The sequence below is a fragment of the Sceloporus undulatus genome, chromosome 2, assembly GCF_019175285.1.
Source record: "Sceloporus undulatus isolate JIND9_A2432 ecotype Alabama chromosome 2, SceUnd_v1.1, whole genome shotgun sequence".
In the NCBI taxonomy this organism is placed as follows: Eukaryota; Metazoa; Chordata; class Lepidosauria; order Squamata; family Phrynosomatidae; genus Sceloporus; species Sceloporus undulatus.
The window spans coordinates 178,058,959-178,078,326 of record NC_056523.1 but is presented as its reverse complement, the minus strand read 5'-3'; the positions used below and the strand labels follow the sequence as shown (position 1 = coordinate 178,078,326).

The 19,368-nt window shown below is 41.8% G+C and overlaps 2 protein-coding genes across 3 annotated transcripts in view; both read right to left on the bottom strand.

Moving 5' to 3' along the window:
* Positions 1-171: 171 nt before the first annotated feature.
* PFDN5 (prefoldin subunit 5) lies at positions 172-7,995 on the bottom strand. Its single transcript, XM_042447609.1, has 8 exons — positions 7,981-7,995; positions 6,884-6,941; positions 6,203-6,213; positions 5,552-5,654; positions 4,310-4,341; positions 2,053-2,127; positions 672-777; positions 172-585 (listed from the first exon to the last, which is right to left on the bottom strand). Exons 1-8 carry the CDS (start codon positions 7,993-7,995, stop codon positions 506-508), a joined length of 480 nt encoding a protein of 159 aa, XP_042303543.1. The 3' UTR covers positions 172-505.
* Positions 7,996-9,143: 1,148 nt separating this feature from the next.
* Positions 9,144-19,368, bottom strand: part of ESPL1 (extra spindle pole bodies like 1, separase) — a 46,683-nt gene continuing 36,458 nt past the window's right edge. For both annotated transcript variants that reach the window (XM_042450237.1, XM_042450236.1), the window contains exons 23-31: positions 18,915-19,042; positions 18,701-18,823; positions 18,066-18,221; positions 17,524-17,697; positions 16,771-16,875; positions 14,626-14,741; positions 14,230-14,313; positions 12,796-12,954; positions 9,144-9,673 (exon numbers count right to left, since the gene is read on the bottom strand). In XM_042450237.1, coding sequence (XP_042306171.1) covers positions 9,472-9,673; positions 12,796-12,954; positions 14,230-14,313; positions 14,626-14,741; positions 16,771-16,875; positions 17,524-17,697; positions 18,066-18,221; positions 18,701-18,823; positions 18,915-19,042 — 1,247 coding nt within the window. In that variant the 3' untranslated portion in view covers positions 9,144-9,471. The remainder of the gene's footprint in view (positions 9,674-12,795; positions 12,955-14,229; positions 14,314-14,625; positions 14,742-16,770; positions 16,876-17,523; positions 17,698-18,065; positions 18,222-18,700; positions 18,824-18,914; positions 19,043-19,368) is intronic.

Here is a 19,368-nt window from a genome sequence, read left to right as displayed (position 1 = left end):
TCAGTCTTGGGACCTAGATCTATTCTTCCTCACATTAATTTCATACATCTGCATAATTAAAATGTTATCTGCAATGAATCCCAAATAGTTAACTGTTCACCACTTCCCTATCTCACCTCTTTGCAGTGACCTCTTATATTTCTGAAGACCAACTAGGCAGTATACATGTTATGTGTTCTGTAATACTACCTGTTTATTTTGTACAAATGCATTTACAAATAACAGAGTTTTCACTGAAGTTTAGCATACAACTATTCCAGCCACAGAACTACTGAAAGCTTGTCAGTGCAAACAGACGGATCCTCAAGATGTCATTGTTCCAAGATGAGGGCCATACTAGAATTCCACATACATTCAAACAAACAATTGAGGCACCCTCCTCTCCCCCCCACCACTAAAACCCACACCATACTTTCAGTTGGCTGGAGTGTTGCACCTTAAGGTGCAATGTTGGACTATATCACAAAAAGGCGAACCATAAAGATAGACGAATAACCTGTGTTCGCTAGGCCTTTGTTGCTGCTGCCTGTGAAGCTCCTGCTGCTGTTAGTTGCTGAATCTTCTGGCTCATCATCTCTATCACGGCTGTATAAGAAGAGACAAAGAGGGTCAACAATTCATTCTAGCTGGCTGCTAAAACTAGTTGAAAAATCACCAGTTCCAAGTCTTACCTTGCTTCATTGCATGTTTCTCCTGCAGGGCAGGCTGGATTTTCTCTATTTGTTTTGTCAGGAAATCAATCTTCCTTTTGAAGAAGTCTCTGGCATCATCCACTGACTGTAAGATCAAAGGCACCATGACACCTCTGCATATCCCAATATAGCTTTCTTTCCAAACCAGAGAATGTCAAGCCAGAAATGTGCATAAACAAAGTTCTTTCAACCAAACCTCCCCAACTTGGATTCCTCCAGATGTTTTGGACAACACTACACTTAACATCTCAGACCACTGGCATGCTTGGGACCAAAGCGTCTGCTGAGATTGATCACTCTGACATGCTTCCTATGCAGGGTGGCAATTCCCCCTGAACATTTTATGTTCAGATGCATTGTGGACTTATACTATAGAAGTATGTGCAATATAGCTATCCTTATGAAATTCCTTCCTTTGAAATTGGTTACACATTTTTCTGAGAGGCATACCCAATTTTAATTAGTCTTTCACTAAAGTCTTATTTCAACGGCAATATATTTATCTTTATAAAGGCCACTTCATTTCAAATGCAGGTAGTGTGGATGCTACCAAAAAGTAAATTAAATGAGAATGGATACCCAGGAGTGGTCTATGATCTGTTGTACACACTAGCAGGATGAATCTCTGGTGCAAGAGGTGTGAAATGAGAGAGGCTTCTTACTGAATAATAGTATATCTACCCAGAAGCCATCTTCCCATATCTGATTTTTTGTGGTGGTTGTGGTTAGCTAAAGCACTTCCTACAGTCTCAAAAAACTTTTCCTTTCATAAACCTTGGATAAAATGGCACCAAGAAAGTCCACTGGCCCCATTTTGTGCCTGTCCCAACATGCCAAAGCACTTTGGGGCTGCAAACATAACTGCACTGTCCACCTGAAGGAGCTCTGAGTACAAACTGAAAAAGTGATCTTTACACCAGTTTCTTCAACACAGAATACAAGAAAATATTGCTGCATAAGGCAGACCTTGATTAGGGTAGGTTTCAGCACATCACTTTAATCAATGGATTAAGGTGCCTAAAAAACTAAGTCTAGAATGGGTGAGGAAGCTATGACCCTAGATGTTTTGGGTCTCCAACTCCTATCACCCCTCACCACTAGCTATGCTGGCAGAAGCTATTGTACAACATCCAGAGGAGCACTGGTTCCTTACCTCTGCTCTTGACTCAGACCACTCTGGCAAATGAGCTAAAGTCAAAAATTATCAATTTTCAGGATCCAAAACAGTGACCTTTAAGATGAGCTCACTGAACACTGAGGCAAAAAAATGGTGGAGGTTGAGACTACAGCAGGTTCCAAAGATTTACTTCCTTAGATTATGACTAGCCCAAAACCAATTTCACATAAAGGAGTACCTTACCTTTTCTACATAGTAACCTGTCCCTACATCTATTAAGACACTGCTGACATCTGAAAGCTTTCCAGGAACATACATCTATAGGAAGAGTTAAGGAAATATATAAGAGCTGGTGGAGAAAAACAAACAAACAAGAAAGGAAGTATTAAGTTTGCCACCTAGGACAAAACACGAGAGATACTGAGAAGCAGGCACACTGGGGGAACTCAGAAGTATTTCACTCAGATGAAGTGTACCAATGTGAAAGAACAAACCTTCCCTATCATTATTGATTGATGTAATCATTTTGTTAACGTCTATGGTATGGGTGGAAGGAAGTTAACTGGAAGGTTATGTTTAGTTTATTTTAAAAATGCTATTTTGGGTCTGAAATAGGCTTGACTACTAGTCCCATTGCCTTTAAATGATGAATTCTCCACAAGTGTTTTGTCCTTTTTATATGTGTGCATGAGAAAAGTGCATTTTTTTGTTTATGGGGAGTAGGAGGAGTCCAGGATGCTGTACTTGGGGTCACCCTTTCCCCTGCCCTGAAGTAAAGTGTTGCATTCCATTGGTGATTGGCTTGCATTCCACTATTTCTAGGCAACAGAGGAGAAGGCAGAGCTCTGAATGCTAGTTTTTAATTTTGGCTTCCCAGTAACTTTGACTAGATCTCTCTTGCTCCCTGCTGGATTATTTATGAGCTCTTTGTTAGAGACTGGAGATAACCGGTCACTTTTTCTTAAAACAGTTCTAAAATTACATACCTCTAACTCAGGGGTAGGCAACTTGCGGCTCGTGGGCCGGATCTGGCCCGGTGAGGCCTTGGGACCGGCCCCAGCCCGGTCCTGCCGCCGATTGCCACCGGGGCCTTTGGTCTATCAGGAGGAGGCGGGCAAGGGAGGCAAGTGGGGCCAAGCGGTGGGCAAGGAGGGCAATTGTCTATAGAAGCCTCAGAAACATGCATTTATATTAACATTTTTTTAAAAGCAAAATTTTTTCGTGTGTCCTCCATTTTTTTAAAAAAAAAGTGTCCTCGATTTGAAAATTTTGTCCTACATTTGTCCCGGTTTATTTATTTATATAATTTCTATTATTTAATTATTTATTTTTTTGGCTTCGGCCCCCCAGTTGTCTGAGGGACAGCAACCCAGCCCCCGGGTCAAAAAAGTTGCCTACCCCTGCTCTAACTGAACAGGAAGGCAGATAGCTTCTGAGAGCTGAAAGTGAAGTACATAAGATGCTTGCCCCTGATGGATTTGTGCTCAAAAGAAAAGAAGCACAAATAAAGTACAATGGTTAAGATAACCCATGCAAATACAAATTACAGTACCTCATGTTTCCCTGGAAGTTGTGCAGAATATTTTAGCTTGCACAGACAGTAGCAGCCTGAGGGGTTGTTGATTTAATCTGTATAGTGATGTCATCATGATTTATTTGAGTTTGTGAACTTAATAATTATGATATGTAAAACTGCAATATTATGAGAGGCAAGTAGTTCCTAGGATGAGTAACTCCCTATATAGTTAAGAGTGGCACCTCTCTGCGGACCCCAGTATCAAGGGAAGGAGAAAGGTTTCCAGCAATGTTGTCAGACTACCCCCTGCTTACTTAAAACCACCAATTTTGTTTTAAACAAACAGCTTATTCCAGAACCAACAATTTTCACAAAGAAATCTGGGACAAGGGGCACTAAATTCAAGAGCCATGGGGAAGAAAAGCATGGTGCTGAAGATGGGGCATTCAGTTAACTAAGACAATATTTACCTTTACTTGGGTGCTAAAAGATTCTCAGTGGTCCACAGTCTTCTATTCAGGAGCCTGAACAGAAAACTCCATGAGATATGAGAGTTCCTGCTGTTCTAATAACCATGCACTGGACACATGTGCAAATGTGTACACCTCAGGAGAGTGTGTGGATAGCTCTCCAGAAAAACCCAGAGAGATACAAAGGTACAAGAGAGATGGGAAGGGAGCACAGTGGTTGGAATGGGGTTTGGGAGATCCAATTACAGTCTCATGCCGGGCTATGAAACTCCCTTGGGCCCAATGAATTTCTCTCAACCAGACAGAGAACTGGATAAAATATAGCTGAAGAGGAGCCTCATACACCACCTTGAGGTCATTACAGAAAAGGCAGAATATACACACAACTAATACATCACTGAATAAATAAAGACACTCTGCTGCAAATGAACCTAACTGTCAAGTTACTGAATGGAAAAACTGTTTTATGAAATAGAAGTTTTATCAGGTTGTAGCATTCTCAGGGAAAGGATACAGAGCTGGAGAGCGGAACCAGTAACTCTTTACCTACAGAGGGGGGGAAATATAAATATATTTTACACAAGAGAAAATCTCCAGAACTATTCCACTCCTGAGCACAGCTCTGCCCAAAAGGGTTTTCAAGGTGATGCTAAAGCTCAGTTCAGTATAATTCACCAACTACCTTTTGTGACAAAGTAAAAAATAATTTGAGTCACAGGGAGTCCAGAATGTCTTCAAAGCATCTTTCACACCAGTCCCTAAAATAGCACAGTAACCTGTGTCTTCTTCTTTTATGGAACAAAACTAAAGAGAGAAGGGAAAACAAAAGTATTGAGCTCAAACTTGTAAAAGCCCTCACAATCCAAAACCAGGGGAACAGAATAAGCTTCTCCCCTTCAAATCATACAACTAAACTGTTTCAGTAGACCATTAAAATTCACAAATAAATCTACTATTCTGAAAGTATGAGAAATGTTTAAGCATTTTTAACATATACAATCACTGTAGAGAAAGAACAGTTTTACTCAAAGATACAGAAGGAGAATAATTGAGATAGCAAGTGGAGTTGATGACATGTTCAAGTTTCACCTGCACCTCAAATTAGAAGGTTTAGGCTGTAATCCAGTACCTACTCCTATGGGACTAAGTTCAGTTAAATTAAATGGAACTTACTTCTGAGGAGACATGCATAGGGCTACAGTTTAAACCTATTATTTTGCATCTCTGGGATCACATTAGGCCACAGAGTATGCACTGCCATTTGTACAGTTAGTACAGTCAGTGAGGAAATGAATTTGGTAGTTTCAAAAATGCACAGATTAGTGCAAGATGTTGACCAGAAAGGAAATGGAGGCACAAAACCTCCAAACAAAGTCTTAGGAAAAGTCAAGTACTGTTCCCTCACCTATATTTTATTGGACCAATTATGGACAACTAACCAATTTGAGACGTAAAGTCCACTCCTTTCGGAATTTAAAATTGTAGGGTCTTGACTTCTTTCACATTACTGCTTGTTATACACTGTATTTGGGCTTTCTAGCAGATTTGGAAGATGGTTAGAATTCACATCTATCTTCACCTCTGCTTTAAAAAGGTTGGTTCATTTTGACATTGCATCTGCTTACTGAAAAGTATGACTTTCACAGTCATTTGTTCTTGCTGTTCTATATTTTAATTGTTACAGCTCACTCTGAGCTCATGTTCTGGGAAGAGTTGCGGGAACAGCATATATATTTGGACAACAGACAATACTTACCTTCGTTGCTTTTATTCAAGACGGTCAGACAATCCTTTGCTTCCACATATTTTGTCTGCACCACTTTAAGTTGCGCAATGGATGAAGAAAGGAATTCAACTTCCTAGAAAAAGGCACAGAAAACCCAAAATTCAGCAGTGAGAGATCCACAGCCTCCACCAGCCAACTATATCTGAAGTAGGCATTCATATATATATATATATATATTGTTGCTACCAGGAGCATCACTTGAGGGATAGGAAATGTGTGGTCCTTCTAAATGCTGCCAGATTAACTCAAATTGGCTAGGATTCATGGAAAGCCACAGATTCACCACCCTGGTCTACAAAAAAAGAACTGAGATAACTACCAATAGTACAGTAATAGCTAAAATCCACATTTTAAAAACCCAAACAGTTTTTGATGAAGGAGCTACTGGCGTTTTGAAAGCCAACATCATGTATTTTGTGCCCTGTATACCACAAAGGTATTAGTGTTTTGTGGATTTGGGCTGGCTGGGTGACCAGAGGTCCTCCTTTTTCCAGGACCTGTCTTACATTCCAACCATCTATCCAGAAGGAATGTCAAAATATCCTCCCTTTTGAGAAGTATTTTGAGCTTTGACTTGATTGTGTCATCCGTTTTTCTTGACCATCCCACATCTTGTCCTGCCTTGTCCTCCTCTGAAGTTGGAGGACATGTGATCAGCCTGATCTTGCAGACCCTTGGAAATTTAAGTGACAGAGAGAAGCTGGGAGCCTATGCTCCTTCCCCAGACTTGAGCCTCCTTCCTCAGACGAGTCTGTCACCCAGAGTGACCAGGCATCCTCCTTTTCTAGGACATGCCCTACATTTCAGCTTCTTGTCCAGGAGCAAGGTCAGCATGTCCTCCATTTTGAGCAGGACAAGCGCATGTATTTACCCTTTTATAGGGGTGTTTTGAGCTTCTATTCAGCCACGCCTTCCTTTTTTCCTTGAATGCCCACATTCTGCAGTTAGGGGACACCTGGTCACCCTGGGATTTGGGATGATATTCCTCTTAGACCCAAAAAACACAATGCAAGAATATCCAGTTTGTGAGACCGCTTTAACTGCCCAGGCCTCAGTGCTAGGGAATCCTGGGAACTGTAGTTACGTGGCACCAGAGCTCTCCTGCAGAGAAGACTAAATGTCTCACAGCCTGCAGCTCCAAGCATCTTTAGCATGAGCCACTACACAGTCCCAGGATTCCCTAGACTGAGCCAGGGCAGTTAAAGCAGTCTCAACGGATCTCCTGGGGTGTGTGTTTGGGGACCTTAGAGCAGGCAGGCCATCCGGGTCGGGGTCCTCCGCTTGCTCCCTCACCTGGTCCGCGGTTCTTCAGCACTCCACGCGGCGGCAGAGAGAGCTCCGAAATGTTACCTGCTGCGCACTGGAGGGGAGGAGGGAAGGGCCTCTCTAGCCTCCGACCTATGGCGAGGCCTCTATGACATCACTTCCTGTTTCTGGGAATTTCCTCTCTCAGTGCAGGCATAGCTGCATTGCAGACTAGTGACCTTGGACCCCCGCTTTAACTGGCCATGGCTCAGTGCTGTAGAACGCTGGGATTTGTAGTTTTGTGCCCTCTCTCTCAGATTAATAGAGGAGTTGGTAGAGACTACAAAGCCATTCAGTGCAGCCCCATTCTGCCATGCAGGAACTCACAGTCAAAGCACAGACACACACACTCCTCAGAGAAGGCCAAATCTCTCTCAAACGACAAATCCCAGCATTCCATAGCATGGAACCATGGTAGTAGTGAAATGGGTGCCAAACTGGGTCAGTTCTGCAGCACAGATGCAGTCCAGGAATTGGTGTAAATGCTAAAATAAAGTGGGGCTGCAGCATCCACACCGGAGAAATAACCCAGTTTGGCACCGCTTTAACTGCCCTGGCTCAAGGCTATGGAATTCTAGGAGTTGGAGTTTGTTGTGGGGCTCAGAGCGGAGCTCTGCTCTGAGTCCACAACAAACTCCCAACTCCCAGAATTCCATATCCTCGAGCCAGAAAGAATTAAAGTGGTGCCAAACCGGGTTATTTCTCCAATGTGGATGCAGCCCTGGTTAGAGGCAGTGGGGGGGATGCTTGTGCCTTCCAGATAGTGTTGGGACTGCAACTCCCATCATCCCTGACCTTAGGACATGTTTATAAAGGTCCAAAACACACCGCAGAAATAATCCAGGTTGAGATTGCTTTAACTGCCCTGGCTCAATTATGCTAGGGAATTCTGGGAACTGTAGTTTTGCGAGACAATGAACCTTCAGTCAGAGAGCTCTGGGACCACAATAAACTACAGTTCCCAAGATTACCTAGCACTCAGCCAGGGCAGTTAAAGCAGTCTCAAACTGGATTATTTCTGCAGTGTGTTTTGGGCCTTAGTGCCCAGTAAGCATTTATAAGATTCCAGCCTTCCTCTTCCTGTAGAGACTTACTGATGGGAAGACCATTCTTCCATTGATTGCTCCTCATGTGGGAGGAAGAAGGCAGGCAGCAGAGAATGTGCTTGGCTCTCTTCCTGAGTTCTAATCTGACTGAGCCTCTGGGAAAGTTTGTGTCTGTCAAGAGGATCGGTTAAATTGCTACTCGACCCCTCCCCTCTGTGTAAGGCAAATAATGTGTACGCTTGAGCCCCATTGAAAATAATGGGGCTCATGCACGTTGTGGGCGCACACACCATTATTTCTGTCGTGTGGCTTTCAGCGTACGCTGAAAGCTGCATAAGGGACACCCATGTATGTTAGTATTATTATTATATTATCGTTTATTTCTATAGCACTGTAAATGTATGATGCGGGCACACTGTATATTGCCATAAATCTTGGACTAGAAAGATAAAGCCACCAAAGGTTAGACATAATTTCTCAAGAATCACATGCCAGTGACAATAGCACATGACGCAAGTACAAGACTACTCTCTGTCAAACACACACACAGGAAGAGATGCTAGACTACAAAATCATATACTGTAAGTGCAGCCTCTTTACACTCAACTTTTAAAGACAGTGGGAGAGGCTTTGTCCTTGCTGCGTATCTGGAAAAAAAAGTATAGGAAAGCCTTTACTCTGGATAAATTTTATGTACTTCCATCGGCCTTACTTGCAGGAAGATACAATAACAAACCATTTTATGAACATTTATGTCCTTGTGGGCCTGGGGAGGTAGAAACAGTGGGGCATGTTTTATTGTATTGCACTTTTACTGGGATCTGCAGTGTTGTTTTATAGTACCAATTTTACAAAAAATACAAGGTAAACCTGATACATTTTACATTGATTAGCTTCTGGCCAATCAGCAGCCAGGGATTACAACCAAGGTGACAAGTTTTTGCATTGCTGCAATAGCTTGTAGACGAAAAATGGTGTCTTAACTTTTACTCTATTGATTTCATCTAGTATTTGTATTTGACGGGAGTTCACTCTATATAGTTATTTGAATTTATGGCCTCCAAGCTGTATTCCTATTGTATCTGTACTCTACCATTTGCATTGTTTTGTTTTTTTTCCTATTGGGCATTGTATAATATTGTACTCTTTTATATTGTTTTATGCTGGTAATCAACCGTAATAAAAAAATATTCATTTGATTTAAACTTTATTAAGGTTTTGAAACATTAAAATTCATAGATTTTAAGAAAACGTATAATAATTTCTGAAATTCAAAATTTGTACATTGTGCAAATGTTACATATTTGAAAGAGCAGCTTAGATAGAAACATCTCCTGTAAAATACAGACCCTTCAATATAATATATGGCCAGGCAACTGTCGACCAAACTAGTTTTCTTAAATTTATATCTATATCCTCTGAAAATTTTTATCCACAAGCAGTTCGCATTTAAAGCAGGTCAGAGTTGAAGAAAAATCCATCCAGATCCTTCCAAATCTCTCCCACTAAACTCCAAATATCATGCTCTTCTCATCTTTTCTACTGTAGAGAAACTGGTAAACCATAAGCTATGGGGGCAGCACCAATCATGTATTTGAGTCTGGGAGCCTGACGTGACTGAATGACATGTTGGAGCAGAGGCGCTCCAGATCCTGCCTTGAGCCAGTTCTTCAGAAGCGCCTGCATGAAGCGATCAATGTCTCGATCAGTCACATCCCAGAGATTACCCAGCACTAGGGGACTGGAAAACAAAGGGAAGAGGAAAAGGAAGAAATTTTAACTTTTATCTCATTTATATCCCAAATGAGGACTCATTTGTATCCCAAAATAGGATTCAAAGAGGCTTACAGTATAAGTTGAAACAAAATAGCTAACATTATGTGGTACCAAAGTTAAAAGCTGTTAAACAACCAATCCAATTAAGATTCTACTTTTAAGGCATTCATTTAAAAATAATTAAAAATACATATTTTAAAAAACATCACACCCATGCTATCCCACTACCCCAACCAGTTAAACTCTGAAGGGCTATGCCAATAGCAAGGTCCTGCAGGCAAAAAGAGGACAGAGGGGGCAACCATGGCTCCCTCAGGAGAGTTATGCAGTCTAACAGCAGCTATGCAGATAACGCTCTCCTGTGTCTTCATCGAGTGAGCCTGGAGGGTGGTGGGAACAAAAGCAAGCCATCCCTTGAATATCATCAGACTCAGGCGGCTGGTATGAGGAAATACAGCCTTTCAAATACCCTAAGCCTTATAAGGGCTTAAGGTCATAACCAACACTTTGGACTGTGCCTGAAAACAGGCCAGTAGCCAGTGAAAATGTTCAACAAGGGAGTTATATGCTGCCTATAAGCAGCCCCAGTCATTAGTCTAGCTGCAGCATTTTAGGCCTGATAAATTTTCCAAACACAGACCCACATAAAATTAATTACAGTAATCCAAATTAGATGTATTCAAGGCATCTGTTACCAAGACCAGTTTTGAAATCTTCATGAATAGGCATAGTTGCCACACTAGATTTATGTGTATAAATAATTTCCTGGCCACTGCTGAAACTTGGGCCTTCAGATTCAGGGCTCTGACTAAGAGTATGCCCAAGCTATGAACCTAAGATTTTAGGGAGTGTGCAACACATACACACACCAGCACAGGTTGAAGTCCTATTTCTTAATCTTCCTTCCAAATTGACCAGGAGTACCTCTGTCTTGTCTAAATTAAGTTTCAGTATTTTTGCCTTTATCCAGTCCATTACCGACAAGAGACACTGGTTTAGTACTGAGACAGCATCCTTGAAATTAAATAGAAAGGAGAAATAGAGTTCAGTGTCATTAGCATACTGGTGACACTGAACTCCAGGACTCCCAATCACCTCTCTCTGTAATGTCATTTATATGTTAAGCAGCATGGAAGACAAAAGAGAACCCTAAGGAACACCACAGACCAATGGCCAGGATATGGAACATGAATCCGCCAGCACCACCTTCTGGGCACACCTTTTAGGTAGGATTGGAATCACTGCAAAACAGTGCTTCCAAGTCCCTTCTCAGAAGAATACTGCAGTCAATGGTACTGAAAGATCCAACAGAAACTAAATACAAAAATGCAAAGCAGGAATTTAAATCAATATTAGAAAGTCAAGGAATGATTATAAATGAAATATACATAATAAAGGAGAAGAAGTCATTTTATGTTATGTTATGCTATGTTTGTTATCTAAGTGCTGTTTACTGCATGTTATCATTAGTTTAGGAATGTTTGTGTAATTTATTAATATTTAATAACAACATTTTAACTTTTCTTTTCTTTTTTTTTAAAAAGGAAGATCCAAAAGAACCTAAATCACCTTCCCCTCCAAAAACATTGAACATATTTCCCAACATCCCCAGACTGCATGGCTGGAGAAACCTGATCAAAGATGACTGATGCTCTGTTTGAACTGCTGTATCTAGGATTAGATTTCAAACTGACTTGTTCTTGTGTTTCTGAATTGAAACACTGAGAAAAAATAAACACACCCTGAACCTCATCATATTAGAAAATTACCAGCTAGTCATTTATATTCCATTTTTCTGCCAGGACTTGGAGCATATTGAAGCCTTCTAGTTCCAGGGTTCCTGGATGAAACAGATAGATCCATTTCAGTCTGGCTTCAGGCCTGGCTGTTTGATTGAGGCCTGTTACAGACTGCCAAAATAAAGCTGCTTCGGGTCTCTTTGGAGGTATGCTATTTAAATGATGCATGGGTCCTAAGAGTCAGGAGGTTGCGCCAAAGCCACACTCCATTCCTAAGCACTGGAGTGCAGCTTTGGTGCAGCTTTCAGATTCTTAGGATGCATGCATCATTTAAACAGCATACCTCCAAAGAGACCCGAAGCAGCTTTATTTTGGCAGTCTGTAACAGGCCCTCAGACAGCTTTTGTTGTCTTGGTGAATGATCTGCATTGGGAACTGGACTGGGGTGGGTGGGTGCAGCTCTTTTTGTTTTCACCAAGCTTTTTCTCTATTGCTTATTTGTTAGTTAATTTCTATTTGTTAGTTTCACTAAAACATAATCATTGTTCAATTCCATTAGGATTTTCTACAGAAAAGCTTTCTTTTTTGGCTCAATTCTGTCTGTGGCATTGCCTTCTAAAACCAGAGATAATATCCAATGTATTTTCGGAGTTAAGAGCATCCAGCTCAGCTTTTAGATGCAAAGGAAGCACCATCTGTGCCCATATCCATCCTATTGATGCTTAAAAAAACTGCTCACAGGGGCAATGCAGAGAGATACTTCTATGGCAAACAGTTAGATTCCTTGTACTTGATAGCCAAGACAATCCCACATTTTTTAAGAGAACATAACTTCCACTAATGCTCACTAGTCAATTTGACACAGAGATAATACCTTCCAATTAAAAAATACTACTCCCATAAGTGCACTGTATATATGAGTGTTTAGAGCACAAATACGACAGTTAAGCTGCTGGAAAGAGAGGCAAGTACACTTTGCAAACTTGGCGACTTCCACCCTCCTTTTAGGCACCACAGGGTTTAGGGACAAAATACTTTCCTTTTACGCAACAAAAACACTTTCAGGATTTTCTGGTATTGCCTTAGAGAACAGTATTATGCCTTGCCTCCCTCCCATGAGATCCCATACTCATATATTGGCAGCTAATGTTGCATGTCTCTTTGTCCCAGCATACATAGGATGGGGGAGGCACTGAGCATACTGTAACAGCCTCATTTTTTCAAGGCATACTTCACCCTTTGCATAGCAAGCCATATGGAAATCACTGCCCCAAAACGTCAGGTTCTAGGTCATGGAAGGTTCATGTTTAGAGGGGAGAGAGAAAGACCAACAAGTAAAACAACTTACCATCCTGCCATAAGGAACTTGAGGACAGCACCAGTTCCTTCCAGATTACCTTGCACTGCAAGAGCAGCACTGCTGCAACCAAAGAGAAGAGCCACAGACCTGCAGTCCACTTTAAGGATGGAGTCTACAAAACGTGCACCAGCACCATGTCCAGCATAGCTACAGGAAAGGGCAGGAAAAAAGGCACAAAATAAGGCCACCATGCCCAGATGAACTAAAAGTGTAAACATTCTTTCTACTAAAACCTCAGCTCCTTCTCTGTAGAAAAGGAGAGTTGAAACACAAACACAGCCACCAGTAATTGGAAACAAAGGATTGTGAGACATGCCAACCCCACTTACTCTCACAATTACTGAACAATTCTTTCTCGAGGAGAAACCTAACACCATGATGGAGCTTCATTATCTTGAACCCACTGCATCCATCAAGAGAAGAAGGAAGCTTTTGAGAGGATGAATCCTACTCCCCTTTTCAAGATGAACCAACAGTGTAGTGTGGCTTCAACCTTCAGATCAGCAATGCTGGGGAGACTGCTTTACACACACACAGACCCACAGTGACCCTGTGGCTGCAAATGGGAATAGTCAAAGGCTGTCTGCCCCTATTATTGGCACAAAGCACAGAGCCTTCTAGGAGGCCAGTCTCCTCCCTCACATGTAGAAAACCAACTCGATTGCTAACAAGTCCCAGTTTGCATTTAACATACCCTTTAAATCCTGCCAACTCTTGCAATGGAAAAATGACTTGCCTCCTTTAACACTTTCCTTTTCTCCCCTTCCCTTGTACCAAAGCCCTAGCCTTGAAACCTAAGGACAATGACAAACTCTTATTCCAAGTTTTCCATATGGAGCTTTCTATGAGGAGTAATCCTTAAAAAAAAAGCAAAGAGGGATTATTGCAGTGTCATTAAACTCTGCTATGGTAAATTAAAATTAAGTGCAAAGGGGTGGAAAAGAAACAGGAGCCCCATCTTTAAAAATCAACATGAAGTGAAGTTGTCATTTGTTTCTGAAGTCTTGTTTTCACAAAACCACTTCTTGGACTTTTTAACTTCAATTAAAACAGTACAGCAGTATTAAATGTCTTCAGAAAGAATGCTGCTCTGCTACTTAGTTTCCTTTCCCTCTTGTTGCTTCTCTATGAGCTTTTGCTAATTTAATCTCCATCAATTGTCATGGTGTGAAAAACAACAACACCTCATACATTTTGGAGAGCTAGAAGAACAACTTCATTAAATCTCAGCTTGTGCAATCAAAAAACAGAACAGACAAGAATACCTTGGCCAGGGCAATCGGTGTCAGACACACAAGCCATTTCTCCTTTTTAGAGCTACTGGAGAGGCTTACCCACTAGGTTTCCTCACTCCATTATGGCAAAGCCATCAGCCTCCACTTTCTTTGCTGGCTTAACACAGAGTCCATAAGATATACTCACATGTAAAGATCACGTTCTTCAAGGGCCAAGGGTACTTGGTCTGGATCAGGAGTCTGTCCCACCACTCCAGCCCATCCAGGCTCTCTACCAGGTGATCAAGAGAAAAGTTAGACAAGCAGTGCCAACTTGTTCAGCTTAATAAACTCTGCAGACTCACATCTATTAAGTACTAGGAATGCATCTGGTATGAAGGATCCAAGTCCTCTCTATAGAATGTGCAAAATGACTTCTTTCTAGAAAGTTACTTTTTGAACTACAATCCAGAATCCCCTAACCAGCATCACTAGTGGCCATGGTAACTGGTGGATTCTGGGAGGCATAGTGCAAAAAAGGAATATTTCCAAATTCTGTGCATATGTAAATATATACATCATACATGTGTGTGCAGACATGTACCTCTGAAACCAATCTTCAAACATCTTCTCTGTCCCAGGAAGGTTTCCGTGGGGATTCAAGACATAGAAGGTCTTGGTGCTATTGACACCACGGTTGAGGACTGTTTCTTCTTGATACTGTTGGAAGATAATAAAAAAGTTATTTTATTAGTTGGAATAAAGGCAGCATGGACTTAGGATTTCAACCTGGAAAGATTTTCTCTAAACATGGTCTTGATAAGAGGAGGGCAGCCTTCCGAGTCAGAGTAGGAAACAAACAAAATAAGAAAAAGCACACATTGATGTGAAGTGGCTCCTCTATCTCATGTTTCAGTATCACTAAAATTTCATTGCCCTCTTCTCAAAATTAACAGCATCCTGCACTGATCGTTTAACCTCTTTGCTGTCTTAAACAAATTGCAGAATACACAAACTTGCTATCGAGTAGCAATTTAACCGATTCTCGTGACAGACACAAACTTTCCCAGAGGCTCAGAGTAGAACTCAGGAAGAGGACCAAGCAGAAGGAAAGAAAGAGGACTCAGCAAAGGTAAGAGAAAGCCCTAGGAGAGGAGCCAGAGTCTGCACTATATGAAATATTTTTTTAATCATGCAAATCCTTGTCTTTGTTGTGCAGCTACCATATATACTTGACTATAAGTCGAGAAAATTTTTGCCCCAAAGTAGTCTCCAGAATCCTGGGTAGACTTATGCACGGGGCAATAGGTCTTTCAACCAAGCTTCTCCCCAGCTGGGCTGCCTCTGCAAGGGGCAGCCAAGTTGGGGAGAGCCCGGGAAGGGCGCACATTCACCCTGGCGTCTCTCCTTTGCTGGGCTTCCTCTGCGGGGGGAAAGCCTAGCTGGGGAAAGACTTCCAAGGGCGTACATTCGTCAGCAGCCTCTCCCCAGCTGGACTGGCCCCTTAAGTCTGACCCTCTACGTATCTACGGGTCATATAAATACAGTGGTGCCTCGGGTTACGAAATTAATTTGTTCCGCGGCCGCTTTCGTAACCCGAAAAGCCTTCGTAAGCCGAATTGCCATAGGCGCTAATGGGGAAAAGCCGCGATTCCGTGCGAAAAAGCCGAAAAAAGCACCAAAAGTTTTTTCGTAACCTGAAAAAACATTCGTAACCCGGAACAATGATTCCCTATGGGATTTTTTCGTATCCCGAAAATTTCGTAACCTGGGTATTTCGTATCCCGAGGTACCACTGTACCCACATTTTTGGTCCTAAAAGTTGACCTCAACTTATACACGAGGTCGACTTATAGACAAATATATACGGTATGTTTGGCTGTCTCCTTTGCTATAGAGCAGTAGCTCCCAAACCTTGGTTTTCCAGATGTTTGGGATTTGAAATCCCAGAATTCCTGACTATTGGTCAACCTACCTGGGGCTTTTGAGAGTTAATGTCCAAAACACTTGGAGTGACAGTTTGACAACCACTGCTGTAGTGAAAGAGTGACTTGGTACTCATTGTAAATTTATCGTTCTTGGATGTACAGAACACCAGTCCATAAATGTTTTCTGAGATGGTACAAGGGAAATAACCCACATGCTGTTGATTGTTCCTTCATGAAGAGAATAAACAAATACCCCACGAATGCACAAACATGTTTATATTGAACCAAGTGAAAATCTCATTTAGAATCAGAGCCAGGAAGGAACCCTCTAGTATAGCAATGGAGAATTAACTGTAATTCCTATCATCCCCAACTATACTAATTGGGGCTGATGTAAGCTGGGATCCAACAACATATGAAGGGGAACACATTCTTCACTAGTCTTCAAAGCATCCACCAGCCATGACCTCTTTCTACATCTCTCAAACTAAATTCCTGTAAAAAATAGGTAGTAGGTGCACTAGTGAAACATATCCCGTTGACTCAAGCAAGTGAGTCAGGTTTTCTGCCACAGAACAAACAAGGTTACCCAAGCACTATCTCTTATCCACTACATAAGGCCTTTCGCAGACACATTTATGCCTACTTAAACTCTCTTCCCCTGAAGATATTACCCAGAACCCAGACACATGTAAAAGATATGCTGCTCAGTTATAACATTAATCTGTTGTACTATTAAAAACACTTTTTAAAAATGATGTGGTTTAAACCAATGCCAGGGTGAGACTATTCTATCATCTCATAGGGCAGGGACCCTTTACCTTTTTTGTAAGTGAGTAGCTAGGGAGGAAACGCAAAGAAGGTAACCGGGTCACCGAATGGGATCTCAAGCATGGGATGTTTTCCCAGGGAAGCTTCTGCAGATGCTGGAAACAAAGAAAAGCAGTTAATTCCCACGTCTATACAAGACATAACTGCTAGTATCATTCAGGGGTTGCATGTCTGCTAAATGTCACATTCATTAAGCAACCTTGAATTAAACTGAGCAATGAAATAAATTCAGTAACACAGGACATGTGGAGAAATTTTATAAATAGTTCCAGTGAGTCTGGGCTGGGATACTGACTAACAATCATCCTCCGGTTCTTGAAAATGAAGTTGTATTCCATTTCTGAAATTCCATGGAACACCAATCCAATCAAAGAAGAAGAAGATATACCTCTTGCCATCTCCCAACCACAACTTATAAAAGGAACATGGCAGTATGCTTCTCTCACGGAGGGGAGGGAGGGAGGAAAAAGCAATGAGCTGTTTTTTTCTCCAAAAGCAGGGCCCAAAGAACCACTATACCCAAGATATACCTCTGGCTACGAGAGGTTGCATTCCATTCCCCAATGTAAAGGGAACCCAAAACATAGCCACTGCCTTTTCCAATATGCAACAATGCTACCTGGGGTTGTCATTTGCTCACCTCTGGTGTGAAGTAGTCACTGGCCATGCTACCTGGAGGATCTAGGAAAGTGTAGTCCAAACAGATAAGCTCTAAAACAGCACAGAATGTTTCTTGCACTCACTTTATCCAGCACAAGGATGACATGGCCATTTGATGCCGAACCGGTACAGTCTCCCAGTTTGTTCACTGCCTCTTGTAGAAAGTTCTGTGCTCTCTCAGGTTGAGCTGGGTTGAGCCCCTGTGTCAAGCGCCACACATGTTGTGGGGTCAGGAGATGTGACCCAGTCAGCATAGCCTGTTGAAGGACAATAGAAGTTTGATTCCACCACACAATCTACACACTGTGTTGTCTCTTACCATGATGTGTGAGCAGAGACAAAAAACACAGATTGACAGAAAACAGAAGAAAATTAAGACAAGAGATTGCAGAACATGTCCTGTGAATGATGATTAAAAGCTGTAAATATTTTCTAGTTTGTGGGGAAGGAGGCAAATCACAGAAATTAACTAAATATGAACTATGTGGGGGGGGAGGGATTTCTAATAAGTAGAAAACTAAGTTGTTCCTCTTCTGGCTACTGTCTGAAACAGAAGACTAGTCTTTTCATCTAATTCATCAGCTCACTCACAGCTATTTCAGTTATTTTTTAAAAAGCCTCTCACCTTGAGCAATGCCAGTTCCACCGCCTCACAGCCACACTCCTTGAGACACATTTGCAGACAGGCAACTTCGTCTACCAAGCTGGGGTCCTCACAGGCAGGTAACAGGGCACCCTTCCAGCAGCCCAGCACATGTGTTTCCAGGGACTCTGTCAAAGCCTGTGAAGTGAAAGAACCTCTCAAAAAGGGACAGTATTGCCAATCTGCAACCCAGCAAGTGTCAAGAATCACAAGAGCCAAATGTATTTGAAGAAGATGCTATTCCCCTACCCAAGAAATGCTTATAAACACCTCCATTCAGTCACAGTGGAGGCAAAATTCAGGAACAATTGCAGAGGAAGATGCTAAAACATGCTTCTGCACCAGAGAAGCCTGTAAAACTACAGAGTCAGAAGTTCATTTTGTTACTGAGTGAACAATCAAGAGAAAACTGCCATGGTTTGCAATGGTGTAGGACGGTGGTTGTGGTGGTGGTGTATAGTTCTGCAGTGGTTGGAGCCACAAAACCAAGGTGCAAGCATACAGATGACAGGCTGATCCTGCTTTGGTATCTCTTTTTGGTGAGAGAAGCCAGTCTTCTAATACAGAGGCAATAATAAGTGCCAACCTGTAACCTCTTGCAAATGGCTATACCTCACCTTCATTCTTTTGTCCAGTGTAATCCGACCAGTCCACCAGTCCTCCTTTTCAGTGAAATTAGAGATCTCTTTCTGCTTCTGTAAGATGTCATCAAACTCACTGAGTGCTGCACTTAAAGACATCTAAGAAACAAAAGGAGAATTATGGGAATGAAAATCCTTGCCACACATTTGGGAACCTGCTGTTTAAAGTTTTTCTTTCCACTATTCTTACCTGGGCATGCGTGGTCTGTATCTGGATAGTGACAGGGTCAGCATCCTTCTCTAGCCTCGTCAGCAAGAGGATTTCCCCAACAGTGTCAGGCCGGATGCTCACCAAAGTCAATATACATACTGTTACCCCTTTGATGGAGATAGCAAAAGCAATGTTTAAAATAGCAGTTCTTCAACTGTGTTGAGGAATCATATGATGGTTAAAGCAGCCCTCTTTTTGCCAAAGCACAATAAGTGCTCAGCTGATCCTAAAGCAGAATCTCTTGCATTCCTTATGACATACCACCAACTCTCCATTCCCTTGCCCCTTTAAAGCTGAGCACATTTCTATCCATTTCTGTAAAGGTTTTTTTTTTCCTGGTTAAAGTATGAGGAGAGGATCCATTAATGGTTCACAACCCAGAAATGATCATACAGGAATCTGAACAACATAGAGCTTAGAAAGGTTACATTTT

Excerpts from the sequence above, each read along its gene's own strand:
- PFDN5 (XM_042447609.1), bottom strand. Across the intron at positions 778-2,052 it reads CAGGTTACTATGTAGAAAAG|TCAGTGGATGATGCCAGAGA; the intron begins GTAAGGTACTCC and ends TTGATCTTACAG. Across the intron at positions 586-671 it reads GAAACATGCAATGAAGCAAG|CCGTGATAGAGATGATGAGC; the intron begins GTAAGACTTGGA and ends CTTCTTATACAG.